The sequence below is a fragment of the Trachypithecus francoisi genome, unplaced genomic scaffold (genome assembly GCF_009764315.1).
Source record: "Trachypithecus francoisi isolate TF-2019V2 unplaced genomic scaffold, Tfra_2.0 Lachesis_group9, whole genome shotgun sequence".
Taxonomy (NCBI): domain Eukaryota; kingdom Metazoa; phylum Chordata; class Mammalia; order Primates; family Cercopithecidae; genus Trachypithecus; species Trachypithecus francoisi.
The window spans coordinates 54,194,331-54,211,313 of NW_022681474.1; the positions used below are offsets into that span (position 1 = coordinate 54,194,331).

The 16,983-nt window shown below is 44.1% G+C and overlaps 1 protein-coding gene across 2 annotated transcripts in view; it reads right to left on the reverse strand.

Moving 5' to 3' along the window:
- Window positions 1–3,144: 3,144 nt before the first annotated feature.
- Window positions 3,145–16,983, reverse strand: part of VSTM4 (V-set and transmembrane domain containing 4) — a 96,458-nt gene continuing 82,619 nt past the window's right edge. For both annotated transcript variants that reach the window (XM_033209242.1, XM_033209243.1), the window contains one exon: window positions 3,145–4,493. In XM_033209242.1, the coding sequence (XP_033065133.1) occupies window positions 4,368–4,493 (126 nt within the window). In that variant the 3' untranslated portion in view covers window positions 3,145–4,367. The remainder of the gene's footprint in view (window positions 4,494–16,983) is intronic.

Genomic DNA, 16,983 nt, shown 5'->3' on the forward strand with positions numbered 1-16,983 from the left:
GAATTTCTGTTTGGTTTTCCTTCCTGATGAACAGTTTCTATCCTATGTATGGAGATGGGAGTGTGGTCTGGGGTGGGGTCAATGTCCCCACCATGTGGCTGCCTCACCTTGTAATGGGCTCCAAATGACACAGAGCTGGGTCACCTGGGTCTTACTGCAGTCTCCTGGATAAGAGATACTGGAAAGATGTCATGTTCCACATGGAAGCCAGCCTAAGTTTTAGGTTGACACAAAAAGACTCCCTCCAGCATGCATGTGGCATGACTCTTCTGTGTTACTACGCTGTTCCCTTCCACCTGTTGGTGCCAGCGCCCCTCAGTCCTCCTCTGGTCCTGACGGTGTCCCTCTCCAAACCTGAGGCCTCCCTTCTTTAGGGAGAGCATCAGTCCTGGAGTCCCCCATCGAAAGCTCTCCATTGAGAAGCCCAGGGTGGGGCCCACTCAGGCAGCAGGGCACACAGTTCAGCAGGAGCTCACAGGCTACAATGCAGCCACTGGGTGTGCCCTAATTGGGCACCCTGGGTACTGATATCAGTGTGTTTTCTTTTGTTTGTTTGTTTTGCTTCCTGTTCTGGGAAGCAACTTTGATGCATACTGTATTCAAATTCTGTATGCAACCTGACTGGCTTGACCAAAACCAGGATTTAAACAGCAGGGTAATTAGAGAGTTTATGGAAGAGAAGAGTCTGGGGATGTTAGGGACTCGGGGTGGAGTCCTGCCCTTCCAGAACATTCTCCTCCATGCTTCTTGCTCAATGTCTGTTGCCTTCCAAGGCTTCTCCACTAGGCAGGAGATGTGGCAACAGATAGATTTGTGTCATTCCAGCTTCACTGCCCAAGGTAAAGATGATTTCTTTCTCCCCAGGATTTTGATTATCCTAGGGGGCCACATGCATGCTTGGGACCATTTCTGGCATGAGCTCCATTGTGGGCTCAGCCTAGGTTACAGTCATGCATATCAGAGGTTATGACGAGCAGGGCCATGGATAATCCCCAAAGCGAGGGGGTCTTTGGGCTTATTGCTGTGTGGGCCAGCCCATATTATCATACATTAAAAATGTATTTTCTAAATGCCCCATGTTGTCTTCACTTTCACAAGAGTCAGCAGGTGGGAGGCCTGGTTTTTCCTGATTTTCCCCGTGAGCTAACAGAGTGGCGGTACATTTGTAAAGAGCTGACTCTAAGGAATCCCAGGTCTCTGCTCCACTACAGCTGCTTCAGGGCAGGCCTCGGGGCTTTGGCTTGGCAGGACAGTTTCACCCAGGTGGATGCCCCTTCATACCTCCCGGCTTCCCGTGATAACTCCATGCCAACCATGCCAAGGCCAAAACTCACCACCAAATCTGAGAGCATCTGCTCTCTGCCTGAAAGAAGCCACTGCACTCTAAGCAATGGGTTCATACTTGTTTTAGCTTCATTTAAACATATAAGCAATGGTCCCTTTTGAAAATTACTCATATATAGTTTCTACCTTTGATGCCTTATAGTAAAAACAAATTTGATGAACTTTCCCTAATTTCTATTTCAACGATATGTGATATGTTTCCCCTTATCTTTGGAAATGACAATGCATGATTAGTGGTCCACGGATAAAGAATGAATGAGTGGGCACATTTTTTAAGCTTACTATGGCAATAATGTCAATGTATCCTCTCAAACAAGCACCAGATACAAGTCATCCATGGCCTCCAGTTCTGAGCATAGCTTTGGCGTTTGCTTCGGGAGATAACAGTGGGACAAGCTCTGCCTGGATGCTGTCCATAGCTTCCAAGATTCCCCTGGGCAGCATTTTCAGTAGGAGGAGATAAACTGCAGGTCCCCATTCACATACCTTAGTGTGGATTCGTGCAGTGATGACCACAGTTTGGGAGAAAGAGGCTGGATTTAATCTACAACAGTGATTGGTTCAACTCTAACTGGGAGCTCCCAGCTCTCAAGAGCCTGTGCTCTTGGTAGAATGTGTTTCTGTCCATGTATAATAACCCTAAGCTCTCCTTGGATTTAAGTGGGTGGGTTTGGGGGTGACTGAAGTCCATTTCCATTCTGCAGAGGCCTAAGGGGCCTGGGAAGATATTACCCCCTGGCCCGTTGTCCTCTTCCCACCATTTCCTTTTCATGTGCCCCCTCTCCTTCCCATTTGGCACCCTCAGGGCCCCACTAACCCATTAGGCTCTTTGGGCAAATTAGGAGATCATCCTCTGCCCTCAAAACACTATACATCTGTCAGAACACTGCCATGATAAAATTAAAAATCCCTGTGATAATTATGATATAAATGGTGTGCTAACCATATATCCTCCCCTCCCAAAGAGATGCTCAGAGCAGTTCTAGTGAGTTCTTCCAAATTGGTCTTTCTTCCTCAAAAGCTGCATAGTTTATTCACTGCCTTTGAGATCTGGCAGAGAGGGAGGAAGGAGACACAGGTGTCATCCACAGAGGGTGAACTTCCACTTTGTAAAGGCAGACCGGTTTGCTCCCAGAAAATCAATATCTGCTTCCAATTTGGATCCTTTCCAATAAACCATAAACTTTCCTGAGTCTTCGGGAACATTACTGTAGGGCTAAGTTGGTGGACAAATATTTGCTTTTTAAAGTTATTGCAATGAAAGCCTTAAATAGTGAAGAAATTTTCATTTTGAAAATGCAGACTGGCTTAGCATGAATGTCAACACAGAGCATTTATGTAGCAATTTACAGTTTCTAGAACCTGGCAAGATTCATTACCCCATTTTACCCTCAAGAATTCTATGGGAAGTTAAGTCATCTTTACACAAACATGGAGTCTGAGATTATTAGGTGATAAGAAACCCAGTCAAGGCCGGGCGCGGTGGCTCAAGCCTGTAATCCCAGCACTTTGGGAGGCCGAGGCGGGCAGATCACGAGGTCAGGAGATCGAGACCATCCTGGCTAACACGGTGAAACCCCGTCTCTACTAAAAAGTACAAAAAACTAGCCGGGCGAGGTGGCGGGCGCCTGTAGTCCCAGCTACTGGGGAGGCTGAGGCAGGAGAATGGCGTGAACCCGGGAGGCGGAGCTTGCAGTGAGCTGAGATCTGGCCATTGCACTCCAGCTTGGGGGACAGAGCGAGACTCCGTCTCAAAAAAAAAAAAAAGAAAAGAAACTCAGTCAAGTTCACACAGCTATATAGAGGGCACAACTCATATCCCAGCTGTGTTTAAAATAGATAATTTATCATATACAAATGGTCCACTACATAGTCAAACGATTCCTATAGTGTGCAGTAAATAGCCACCCAGACTACACTCACACATCAAGAAATGTCCTCAACGACGCAGTTGACAGGATGATGCTTCCAGAATGGATTCTCTGCCAGTGAGTCCAAGATTCCTGTGTCCCACAGGTCCACAGAACAACTTCCCCATGCACCCCTGACCCCCATTCAAACCCATTAGAATTCACACACAAGGTTGCAACGGGCAAGGCATTTGGCAAGAGGAAGGTCTTCAGAATACACTTTCCAGCTTGGCGTGTACTTCCCACTCTCCTACCCTGAGGGCACCCGGCAGCAGACATCCTCAAGTGCTGAATCAGAGGTGACTGAGCTTGGCACACAGTGAAGAGGCCCATGCGCTCCAGTGTGGCTCCTGATGGCCAACACCTCTGCTCCTTTGGAAAAGGGTGAGTAAGCACTTCTCAGAGAGTACATTTCTCTATCACTACAGGTCCACTTTGCCAAAGGGATGAAAGCCCTCTAGAATGGTGTTCTTCTTGTCCTGCGACCTCAGGGTCTCATAGGTGGGCACCATGGCATTCAGAGACAGACCTTATACTTCTAGTCAGTCTGCCCCTCTGGCCTTAATCTTCAGGGTCAGTGCATCTATTTATAACAAGAGATGTCATCTCAGGCGGTGCTGGCAATCAGGCGGTGCTGGCAATGCCATCTGATCCTTGGAAAACCAACATATGTGCCATCTTACAGTTGGGTCCATAATGGTATTTCCTCTAGCTATATACTATGAGCTTGTATCACAGATACAGGAAGAGTAGAGAGTAAAATTAAGATTTAAAAACGATTTTAAAGAAAACCTAGGGAAAGAGGAAGAAAATGTGAAGGGGTTTGGCTCAGCAGAAAATCTCTTTGGCTGCTCTCAGGATCAGAGTCCTTACGCTCAGGGCTCAGGCCCAGGCACATCTTGTCCTGGGAGATCTGTCAAGATCTGTGGCCCCCATTCTTTTGGGGAGAGCAGCCTTGTACCTCTTCGAAGGCACCCAGAACGTGGCTGAAAAGGGGGCTCCCCACCACTCAGAAGGCACGAGTGAAAATATAGAAATAAGGGCTTTGTCTCCAAGGCTTCATAAATCACTGGGTGGCAGGCATTAAATAGAACCTTGGAGGAGGATGCGGTGCTACAGCTTGTTCTCCTCGAAGAGGATCTGGGCGTAGACAGTGCTGGTGGGGGCGCCTTTGGCAGCCTGGTGGGGTTTGATCAGCTCCAGCTCGGCATAGGTTAAGTTTTCCTCAGCAATCTTTGGCTATAAAAGAAAAGAAAACAAAACAAAACAAAATACAATTCTAGCTGACCACAGGAGTTCTACATCACACATTCATTCATCAAGCATGCATGTTCATAGCATCTTGGGATTCAGAGAGGGATAAGTGCACAAGAAATTTAAGAGGCTACATAGTATCCAATAACATAATTAATAAGATAGATCTCATTGTCTTCTATAGAGCACTATGTCCTGCAGTGATATCCTGTGATTTGCTTTCAAGTTAACATGAAACACTCACAAAAAAATGACTAAACACAAGGCTAAAAGAAAACTCTAATGCTGAAGAGCAAAAACAATGTATCTAATGGTTTCTGACCAAAAGGGAAATAAAAAGGTGGAGATGGAAACAAAAAAAATTCTAAAAATTAATAACAAAACTAGAATGCCACCACCTAGAAATTTTTGTAAATGACTTAGTATAACACTATAATTTCCAAATATCTTGAAAATAATGCTAAGGAAAATATTCCTTGCCAGAACCTAAAGCGTAAGTTTGAAGCAGTGCTGGGAGAAAACCATGGCCTGAAATACTTATGCTAAACAACATGAATTAAGTGGGTCAGGCCTCCAACTCAAGGAGTTAGAAAAAGAGGAACAAAATAAAGAACAGCAGAAGGAAGAACTTCATAGAAATAAACCCAGACTGCATAAATCACCAGTAAAACAGATAAACTGAAAAATAAATTAATCAAGATAAAAAGGAAAAAAACATAAGTGAATAAAATAAAAATAAGAGATATAAGCTAAATGAAGGAAGTTTAAAAATTTTTAAACAAGACTAGTTTGCTGAATATACTGAAAAAACTTCTAAATACAGGATAAAATGCATAATGTTCCAGAGAAATAGAAATTATAAACCTTAACTCCAGGAAATCTGAATGTACCATCAAAAAGAAGGAAGGAAGGCAAGAGGGAGGGAAGAAGGAGGGAAGAAGGAATGAAGGAAGGAAGGAAGGAATAAAGGGAGGGAAGGAGGGAGGGAGGGAGGATATCATTTATTAACACAAATTTTAAGTTAAATTTACTCAGAGAGAATAAAGTATATCAAAAGATAGATAATCATATTCAAGTTTATTTTATTCCAGAAATGCAAAGATGGTTTGATATCAAAAAATCTATTAATATAATTCATAATAGTAATAGATCAAAAGAGAAAAGGCATATGATTATAGATGCTAGAAAGGTACTTAATACAATTACAAACACATTTTTGTTTAAAACAATTTTTGAATAAAGTAGGTGTAGACATATATTTTCTTAACATGATTAAAGAACAATATGAAAATAAAGAAAAATTGGTTTTTCAAATCTAGTGATATTAAAAATTAAACCTAAAAGTTATTTTTCAATAGATGCTGTTGGAATACTTGGACAGCCATTTAAGAAAAAAAAATAAAATCACATCCATATATCATTCTTCACCCCAGGTTAATTCCAAATGAATTAAAAATTTTAATGTGGAAAATAAACCTATAAAAGCACTAGAAAATAGGTGGGGAGTTTTTAAAAAATAGCCTCCAAGTATGGAAATTATTTTAACATATGACACAAAACCCAGGAGCAATGGAAAAAAAGATGTGTGTACATTTTCATGCTACACATGGCAAAACCATCTCTAAAAATCAAAAAACAACCGAAAAAATGAGGAAAATATTTACAGCTCATATTAAAGGACTTTGCAGTTCAACAAAGATAATAAGCAAGTTTCCACTAGCAAATTCAGCAAAGAACAACAGACAGGACCAGCAGTTCATGGGAAAGAAAAATGCAAGCATCTCGGACACAGATGAAATGATACTCACCCTCTCATAATCAGAAAACCGAGACTTAAAGTCACACTTAGATATCATTTATTTGTCTTTCAAGTTGTCAAACATTAAAAAAAAAAAAAAGATTGACAAAACATAGAGGTTCTCTACTATGAGTGGGAATCTTTCTTGGTACAAGCAAATAACTGTAAACACTTAAATAGGTATCAGCAGGAGATGGGGGCATTCGTATAATGCAATATACGGTGCAGTCTTTAAGAACGAAGGAGGAGCTATATGTGTACTTTATATTTCACTATCATTTCCTGTGTAAATACGTGTGTATGCATGTATGTAAGTAAATATGTGGGTACATATTTTACATACTTAGAAAATCCTGGGAACTCTTGGCACTCATTCAGAAAATGGAGAGCATGTTAACCACAGCTCTTTCTAGGGAAGTAACCTGCACAGCTGCAGGGAGACTGAGCCTTCACTGTGTACATTTGCTGCTACCTTTTGGATTTTGTAATAGGCACACGTATTTAAACAATGCATTAATTAATTTTAATCCATAATTAGAAAAATAAAAGTTGGTCATGAATTTAAAGTCACACAGTCATTTTCATTTAAGCACCTCTGCTTTTTATAAGGATGTCAGACTTAGGGTTTTTTGGTTTTGGCTTTGGTTTTGTTGTTGTTTGATTTACTTTTTTAAAAAAGTTTGTATGCCTATTTCCTGGTTATCTGATGGAACTTCCAAACAACGAAACCATCTTCATTCAATTTAAGTTTCTTAAAAAGAATGCCAAAAGCAAAACACTTCTTTTCTTTTGAGATGATGCACCCTAAAAGGCACAGGAAGTAATAGACAAGGAGAGTTACAAAGAATTCCTTAAGCCAGCACCTCTGCTGGAGGCGACTGCCAAGCGACCTAGCAAATCATCTAGCAATTTTTCAATTTCAAAGTTAAGATCATTTATAGGGATGAGAGCCTTCTGCTTGCCTTTTGACACCAAAAGTCTTTACATTGCTTCTTAGTCATCCATATCTTACAAGCAGCAAAAACCCTGTTTATGTTCTCGCTTTTCGGTTTAATTACATTTCCCACTATAATGATTCCATTTAGAAATGCCATGTGTCCTCAAATAAGCCCACAAAACTCAACTCATGTAAATTTTAGCACCAAGATTTATGAAATCATATTGTCCAGGTGTTTTATTACATTACCTTGAAATTGCATTGTTTTCTAGTGTAGATTATCTGTTTATTCTTAAGTTATTCCATTACGTTTGGATATGAAAAATAACACTAGCTCTCTCAATACAGGTCACCAGGCTGGCTTGGCTGATGTGTTGTTTTCATACATTTTTATGATGTTCCTATAGTAAACATAATTTAATAAAGCCAAAGCACACTAAATAAATAATTGCATCTAGAAAAGCAATAAAAACAAATAAAATTAGTACTTTCATAAGTGGAAAAGGTACTTCAATTACTGCTACAAGCAACAACCCACCATAAAATGTGTAAAATCATTTCCCTTATGCATATTTCTGGAATATAATAATTTGATTGAAGATATGAGGCAGCTCACAGGAGGCTCAGAACTGTGAAGTGTATAGTTTCCAAGATAAGATGTATAATATCAGTCCTTGGCATCTTTAAAGAACCTATTGTTTTTCTGGCATGCAGACTTGGCTATCACATCAGCCATGTGCCTAATTACATTTCCCAGCTTGTTTAACTGGAAATAAACTCTTAATGGCCAATGAAAGGGGCAAATGTATATTCCTCACTGGTTTTCACCAAACTACCTTTCTTTGCACTAATGTTTCAGTGGAAGGTTTAAGGTGCATCTGAGGAGAAGCTTAGAGAAAATTTCTGGCACATCAGTAAGACCAGGTAAACTAAAAAACTGGTGGTAAAACCAAGAGCCAGGAGCAGAAAGCAGTGGTTAAAGCAGGTGGTTGCAATGGGGCACAGCCTGACGAGGAGCCTGCTACAAAGCCCCACCTTTATTTCAGATGATACAAGTTTACTGCTATCTTCAGTAGACAAACCCAACCTGTATTGAAGCTAGGGAATCACTCCCAGCGTCTCTGAAAATGAATGAGGAAGCACTTCTGTTAATTTCCTTATAGCCACTGGCCCTCAAAATAACTCTCTTCAAGCCCCCACCCTACTCTGGGGGATGCAGGAAGTACAGAAGGTTGTGGATTGTTAGTACAAATTGTGGAACTCAGGATAGAAGCTTCAACAGTGTTGAACTGTCTATTCACAAACACTCTTATGACTGTAAATTCCATTGAAAATCTCAAGGAAACTGCCTGAAGGAGGAGTTCCAGGTCTCAGACCCGGATCGAGCTTTACATTTATATCCAGATGTTGTAATCACTGGAAAACAGGCAGCAAGAGTGAACCAACTGCTGCTGGGAAGTCCTGGCAGAATCCTTTAGAAAAAGCCCTAGAACTTTCTGCATATATGAGAAGCAACTTGGCCATTTCCTCTCTCCCAGGGTTGTTTGGTTTTACTTTATTTTCCCTTTCACCTAACCTGCGGTGACTCCTGGTCAGATTCTCTTTCTATTCCTCAAATAAAGGCCTGGCATTTGTTGTATTCAGCTGCTTGGTATCTTGTGTGTCTAAAACCCATTGTTTCATGGACCCTTAGTCTCACTTTTTATATTAGAAAACTACCAGCCAGGGAGAAAACTACCAGCCAGTAAGAAACCACAAGTAAGTCTGGAGGGGGATTCTATGAGCAAGAGGGGATGGGGGGTCAGATACAGGCAAGTACTGATGCATCAAAGGAAATCTGCAATAAAGGGAAATTCTTCTATCTCTCAGATCAATGAAAGTGTTCACGGAGAAGAGGCTAGGAGAGTGACTGAGGCTATCGTCCTGGGACTGACTACAGATCATGGGTGCAGGAGGAATCTGGATCTTAGTTTAAAGGTCAGCTGTGTGACCTTGGGCCAGTTCCATCACTGGAGCTCAGAGATAATAATACCTACTTTGTTGGACGATTATGAGGATTGAAATTGAAATGAGGTCTACGTAATGTTTTGGCCCAGCGGCTGCCCCATAAAAGGTGCTAAACATGTGTGTGCTGAACAAATCAGTGTTTCAGTGGCATCACCTCCTCTCTAGGGTCAACTAAAATAGCATGCATACGTGCACATTCTGAATGCTTCATGAGTTAACAAGAACTTTGTGAACTAAGTAGCCCTGGATATCTTCTGACAGGTAAGGAACAGAGATTCTAGGAAATTAGTTGTTATGGACTGAATCACGTTCACCAAATTTCCCGTGTTGAAGCCCTAACTCCCAAGACCTCAGAACGTGACTCTATTTGCAGATGGGGTTTTTAAAGAGGTAATTAACTTAAAATGAGGCCATTAGGATGGGCCCTGATCCAATTCGATTGGTGTCCTTCTAAGAAGATGCGGACACAGACACACACGGAGGGAAGACCACACAGGCAGAAGGCGGCATCTTCAAGCCAAGGAGAGAGAGAGACCTTGGGAGAAACCAACCCTGCCAGCACCTTGAGCTCAGACATCCAGCCTCCACAACTGTGAGAGAATAAAGTCTGTTGTTTAAGCCGCCCTGACTGTGTGACTGCGATATTTTGTTATGGCAGCCCTAGCAAATGAATACATAAGTCAAGGTGAGAACAGAAGAGAATGGAAGAAGAGAAAATAGCCTTCCTGAAGGGGAGATGAGAAGAACTACCTGATGGGGTGGGAAGATATAAGAGATTAAAGCATTTATGTCAGCAGCAGAGCACCCTCCCCAAGGCAAGGCAGGGGACAAAGGTCTGATACATTTATCCCTGGTTCAGTGAGGAACAGGACAGGAGGAGAGAGGCTCTAGGACTTCCTCACATGGTACCCTGCCCCCCTACACGCCTCCCATCCCCAGTTGCCTGGCCCACCATGGCCAGGCCTTGGCCTTGACCTGGGCTGCAACAGATCTAGCTGGGGTGCTGGCAGCCCATGCCCACCTCCAGCTTTCTGGAAAGGGTGCATTGGGGACTCAAGTGCTGCCATGCTGACTGGTATGAAGGGCACCTGGCTCCAGCAGGGGAGGGAAGCTAACAGAGGGAAACCAGCCAGGTGTGGCTGCCTCCATCTAAGCAATGCACCTGGCTGCCAGGAGACCGGCACACAGGCCAGCTGCAGGACGTGCCTGCCCTCTGAACTGAACCCGGGGCCGAGACAGATCCTGCAGTCAGCTGAACACACAGAGGCTGTGAGTGCCGAGAGTCAGGTCGTTTCTGTCCCCAAGCCCTGTGTGCCACCTGCCATTCTGCAGCTCTCTCTGAAGCCACTTTTCTTTTGTTACCATGTTTCATGCTGGGAATGTAAGGAGAAACAAAATGGCACGCAGAAGCAGCCCCACCTCAGGAAGAGACTGGGCTGAGGTTTCGAGGTAGAAGACAGAAAAATCCCACAGGAAAGGCTCCTTGCCCTAGGGAAGCGATCATACTAGGTCTGTATGCTGGGACTTCCCTGGGCACGGCCTCACTTTCTTCCAGGGAAAAACAAACTAGATCTTAAGACAGAGCGGCAACATGAATGAAAACCAAGCCAACCTGCTCAAGATGGCAGAGAAAACAGACCGAGGAGCCTAGTCTCTGCTGCCTCAATGAACCACACTGGACTGGCCCTGGGCCTACCCAAGGTCTCCAGGTTTAAGTGACTGAGGGTTGAAATTCACCCCATGCTCAGCTTTCCCAAGACGTTCTGTGGAGCCAGAGTTGTTCCCACCATGATGGGGAGCCCTTCTTTAATATGTCTATTAAGATGGGTGCCTTTTTGTAACCTACCTAAAGGTGCCATATAGACGGGCAAGGGACCTGGCCTATGTCCAGATATCTCCCCCTAAAGCACAAATAAAAACCAATCTGTTTCAAGATAAAGTGAAATACATAAAATAAACCAAGGCTTTGGGAATTCACACTCCCAGGGCTAAGCAGAGTGATCAGATGTTGGGAGATGGTGGCATTTCATCTTTGGGTCCCACTCAGCCATGGTGGCAGCCTGCTGCCTGCTGCCCTCCATGTGGAAAATGAGAGCCCAGCCCATGGTGGGAGAGGATGGTGGGGCTCAGGATGTGGGTATTGACAGGGGCAGGACTGGGCCAGAAGATTTATTCCCCCATAGCAGAGGAACCCGCCGCTACCTGCCTCAGATGTTTCTGACCTGTCCTTTGAATATCAGAGGTTCTCTAACAATGAATGCCAAAGGTTGCAAAGCCCTGAGGGAAGGGGTTTCTTTATATTGCACATCCTGTGACTGCTGAAAGTACCAAGGGTTACGCTATGGATGCAAAAGAGCCACATGATCGGCTCAGTCCTCCTTCCAGGCTCCTCCCTGAAACTTCTCTAACAAGGAAGGAGAGTATAGGTTTCTGTTTAAGCTGATCCCCTCCGCATGAAACTCTTGCCCGTCACACACAAGGTGGACCCCTACTCCTTCAAAACCCACCAGGCCCTCTGAAGGCCCTGACACTGATGCCATTGGCAGCCACATTCTCCTCCACTCATTGCACCTGTGATGTCCTCTGACCCTGCACAGTGAGCTACTCGGATTCTGTCTCACCCTCTCTAATGACCATGATCACCATCACAGAACTGCTCGCTGGCCAGTGAAGGAAGGCATTTTACAACAAACTAGTGATGAACGCATTCATTTATATAAATAACATCTGAGAATGGTCTAAGCATGCATGTTTCTGAGCTATGTTCTCAAATGTGTGCCAGACCCCCTCACGCTGCAGGCATGTTCACCAACATATGTCCATAGACTCAGTCCTAGGATTACAGCTCCACTCACACCTCCTGCTGTGTCTCTGGTGACACAATGGAGGTTTCTCAAAGTTTCATTTTATTTGTTTTAAATGACATGGGTAAAATGGACTTTTTAGGTGTTCAGTTCTAAGAATTGTAGCACAGGTATAGATGTCTGTAACCACTGCCACAGTCAGGTCTCAGGACAGTTCCATCACCCCTGCATGCCACCCCACTGCAGTCCCACCTTCCCTCCAGCCCTGATCCCTGGCAACCACAGATCTGTTTTCTGCCACTATGGTTTTGTCTCTTAGACAAGGTGACGTACAAAGAATCATACAGTGTGTTACCTTCTGGGATTGGCTTTTTTTCACTGAGCATAATTCCCTGAAGATTTATCCCAGTTGTTGCGAGCAATGACTGTCTGCTCCTCTCTGTTGGTAGAGTATTCCACATGCTGCAGCCAGCCATCCACTCACCTGCTGGATGACTTGTGGGTTGTTCCAAGTTTTTAGTGGTTATAGAGTTGTTACAAACATTCACATATAGGTTTTTGTGTGATGTTTTCATGCCTCTAGAGTAAATACCCAGGAGTGGGCTTGCTAGGCCACATGGTAAGTTATGTTTAACTTTGTAAGAAACTGCCTATTTGTCCAGGCTGGACCATTTTGCCCTCCCACCTGCAAAGCATGAGTGTTTCCATTTCTCCACATCCTTGTCAGCACTGTTTTTTCTTGTAGCCATTGTTTTAGGTGTTAGTGGCGCAGTAATTACCTTTTCCTTATGCTTAAGGAACTTTCCAGTCCTAGACTTGAACTCAAGTGCTCCTGGATGGCTGCTGAGCCAAATTAAATTCTCACATAGCACAGCTTCCTCTCAGAAGCATTAGGAAAGGTTTAAAATGCAGTGATGAACCTTCCTGGACTCTGGGCATCACAAAGTGAGTTTGCAAGTTTCAGAGCTTGCAATGGCCTATCTAGCCTTCTGTTCTGCTAACGATGAGATACTATAACAGCAGGTAGCAGCCTCTGGGCTGAATCTCCCACCTCTAATGCAAGCCCCCTTTCCCCCAGTTTGAGGGTGATAATCATGGGGAAGAGCTATTTTATTTGGCTAATGCGAGAAAAGTCAACCTCAAGGAATTCTGAGGTTGTGCACCTTTCTGGAAGATAACACACTTTAAGTTCTTAATGGGTAGTTTCTGAGTATTTCATTTTGTAGGTGTCTTTCCATAATTCAAGCTGGAAGTTAACATTCTTACTAAGAGAGAGAAGTTTGGTATTCTCTTATGCAGACTCCTGCAAAACAACACTTTTTCACAGAGATCACAGTTAGATGTGTAACTTGAATTAAGTCACAGGAATAAAAGAAAAATGCAATTGCAGCCGCTGCAAGTTCTCTCAATGTCAAAAGTTCAATTGGGTAATACCATTATCACAGCAACAGATCAATAACTGGGACATGGAATGTTTATGCTAACGTCACCTAAGAGTTTAAAAATGTGACTGCAGCTCCACAGAGCTGCACTATCAGGAATCTATTTACCCATGAGAGAATTACAAATTATCAGGAGCAGACTTCCTCTTCTCCCTGCAAGATAAGTGCTCATTTTTTATTCAACAGAGTAACTGGTAAAACAAACTCTCCCCTAACAGCAACCACTGCACACATAGCTATGGCTACCAAGGAGCTTGAGGCTGTGCATTCAGAAAGCTCGATTTGACAACGGGTCCTCAATGGGTCTCCACAGGACCCAACTCAGGAGAGAAAAGTATGCTGTGAAGCCTATCAGTCCTACTATCATCAACATGCCTTGGCTATGAGCTTGACTTAATCTCAAGGACCATGGGTGTTGATTGGCAAATTTATTTAAACCTATTATGAAAAGAGAATATAGAGTTCTATGATGTATATGTTAAATAAAAATAAAGAAACGAAATGCCTTTCCAAGACAAAGGACATAATCCAGAAGTGGCTTTGGGAGGTAGCAGAATGTGGTGGCTGAGAATCGGTCCTTCTGAGAACGGAACTCAGAAAACGCTAACTAATTTTCACCATCTCACTCCATCCTCATGCCAGCCCTGTGAGGCGGGGCTGGTGATTATGGAGTTTGGATTACAGGTGGTGTCTGGATTCAGAGCCAGTCAGTCCTTCCCAGATGCTCGTGGGCAGTCCCAGGCATTGCAAGTGCACGTTCAGAGGCAGTGTCTATGCTCTGATGTGAATGCCTTGTATCCAGGTGAGCAGACAGGCAGACAGCAGTCTGTTTCCAAGAAGTAGGCCTGGGATGCCAACAGGGAAAATAGTGAACATCCCCCGGCATAAAATGTTTGAGATTTTGGAACAGTCCCTCACCATTCAGCAGGCAGTATGAGCTCCAACTAAAGGGGAAGTTGGGGTAGAAGGGAACTGGCCCCATCCTAATCAGAGGCAGGAGCCCTGGCTTGGTGTGGAGAAACTGAGGACTTGAGGCCACAGAACCCAAGACTTCCCAAAGATAGAAACATGATAGAGCTGTCCCTGGTGGGAGAGGGTGATGGAGGGGAAGGAAAGAATCTCACGGGAATGCCTCCAGGGGACCCTGCACCCCTCTCCACAGCCTCACCCCCAGGTTCCCAGTGCACCTCTGGGTGGCATGGGATGCAGGCCACAAGGCTGCAAGGCTCTGGGCCAGGCTGTGTGTTGGGTGGCAGCAGACCCCTGGGCGGAGCTGTCTGCTGGATAGGTGAAAATATGAGGCTGAGTGTCCAAGGGCTACTGGAGATGTCCAGGGGCATTTTCAGAGGTAATCGTTAGAGCCATCACCAGGTCTACTCTCACCATCTCCTTGGAGTGGAAGCCACTGGTCCACTGGGACCTCTGACTCTAGCAGCATAACTCATAGTAGATCTTCACTCAGAGGTGAGGGTTGGAATCCAGTTGCACTCGCAAATCTAGCATTCTGTTGTGACGGCTGACTTAGGTGTGCCTTGACCCAGGGTCCAGAGACACATGGGGCCTAGGCACTCTCAGAGGCACCAAACGCCCCACCTACTCTGCAGCTTCAGGTACAAATGAGCCTTGAGATCATATCTGGCCAGATTTTCCCTCTACCCCACCTCTGCATGGTCACCCAGGGACTGAGAGCCAGTCACCCAGCATGCTCTAGGACAGTGGGAGGAATGGAAAAGGTCTGGAGCTCAGGAGAGAAGTCCTGGATGGATATGAAGATGTGCAAGTCCTCTCCACGTTTGGTGACACTTTGGGTTGGACAAACTCACTCAGAAATCATGAGCAGAGCAAACTCGCCTCAGGTCCTTGAGTCTAAAAAGTACACAGGATGTTCAGCAAAGTGCGTCCTCAGAATGGATTTGACATGACAGAAAGTCACCACCTAACTGCTCTGAGGACAGGCAGAGGTGACCTTTTTGGGAGCCTGCTAAGTCTGGCATAGAAAGGCCCAAGGCCAAATCTTATTGGTTCAAGTTTCTACAAGTTATCAGACACCAACATATGTTTTGGAAGCTAAAATGTGATTATAGACAGTGCTCTTGGGGAGAGTCCTAATACCTGGAACTTTCAAAGTCTCACAGCAACCGCTCCATGGTCTAACATGGTCATTCATTTCTTCTCCCCTGTGGACCATAGATGTTTGAATTCCCAGCTGACTTTCAAAGTACTGTTACTGGCAGTACTGCTCAAGAGGATGCTTTTGCTTAGAAAAAAGGGAGCCTTTGGTTATCTACTTCAACATAGATGTTCATGCTGAGAATTTGCAAACTTGAACACACTCAATATTCTGATCAACCACAGTCTTTAACACTCTCCTAGACCCATCTAATTGTGCCAGGGCCTGCTTAGGAACATGTGCTCTCAGAGACAGGAAGACTGCCATTCACTAGCTGTGTAAACTTGGACAGGTACTTAACCTCTTTGTTCCTCCATTTCCTTATCTACAAAGTGGGACTCATAATAGTAACTATCCTATAGAGTTATTTTGAGGATTAAACGCATTCAAATATGTAATGTGCTTGGAGAAATGCTATACAAGTGTTTGATTATTACTGTTGCTACTATTTGCATTATAGATGATGAGCAAGTATTGTTTAAACAGTCCGTTGCTCTGAAATATTTAGAGGTAGAAAGAAGAAAACACTTTGAGACATTTTGGAAAGTATTATGTGCTAAACGCTAACGAACACCACTGTGTCTCAGAGCAGGGCCAAACACATCTGGCTATTTTATTTATTTTTTGGTAGGAAAGATAATCCTTCTAAATAATAAGTCAAACCATGTCACTCACTGCTCTGCACACAGTTCTCCAGTTGTTTCTCATCACATTCTGAATCCAGAATTATTATCAGGACATCAGCATGGATAAGGGTCTTGATCCTTCATGACCTTGTCCTGTGCCTGCCTCTGACCTTGGCTTGCTCCACATATCCCTCTTGCTGACCAGGGCTCCAGTCGCATGGATCTCTGTGTGTTTCCTGGACACACCCCGGATGGCACTGTTCATTCAGGGTCCACTTCAGGACCTTTGCCCAGGCTGTGTTCTCAACCCAACCTGAGATGTTCTCCCCACAGAGCCATGTGTCTCATTCTCTCACTCTCAGGTCTCTGCTTAACTATGATGTCCTCCCTATTGAATGCAGCCCCCCACCCCCAGCTCCCCTTGCCCTGTTGTGCTGCCCTCAGAGCACAGATCACTCCTTGGCATTATAAGGTATCATCCATTTGGTAGCCTTCTGTCTTCCTCCACTAAAGAATGTGACAATAGCACCTAATATTTACTTAGTACAACAACTAGTCTATGTGGAAGGTACCCTTATTATCACCCTCATTCGACATGTACAGAGATGAAGGTGGAGAAGTGGTGAAAATGCAGCCAGCAGCTAGTGAGCAGCAGGGCTGGTGTAGAGCCGGCCTCTGACCACACCACTGG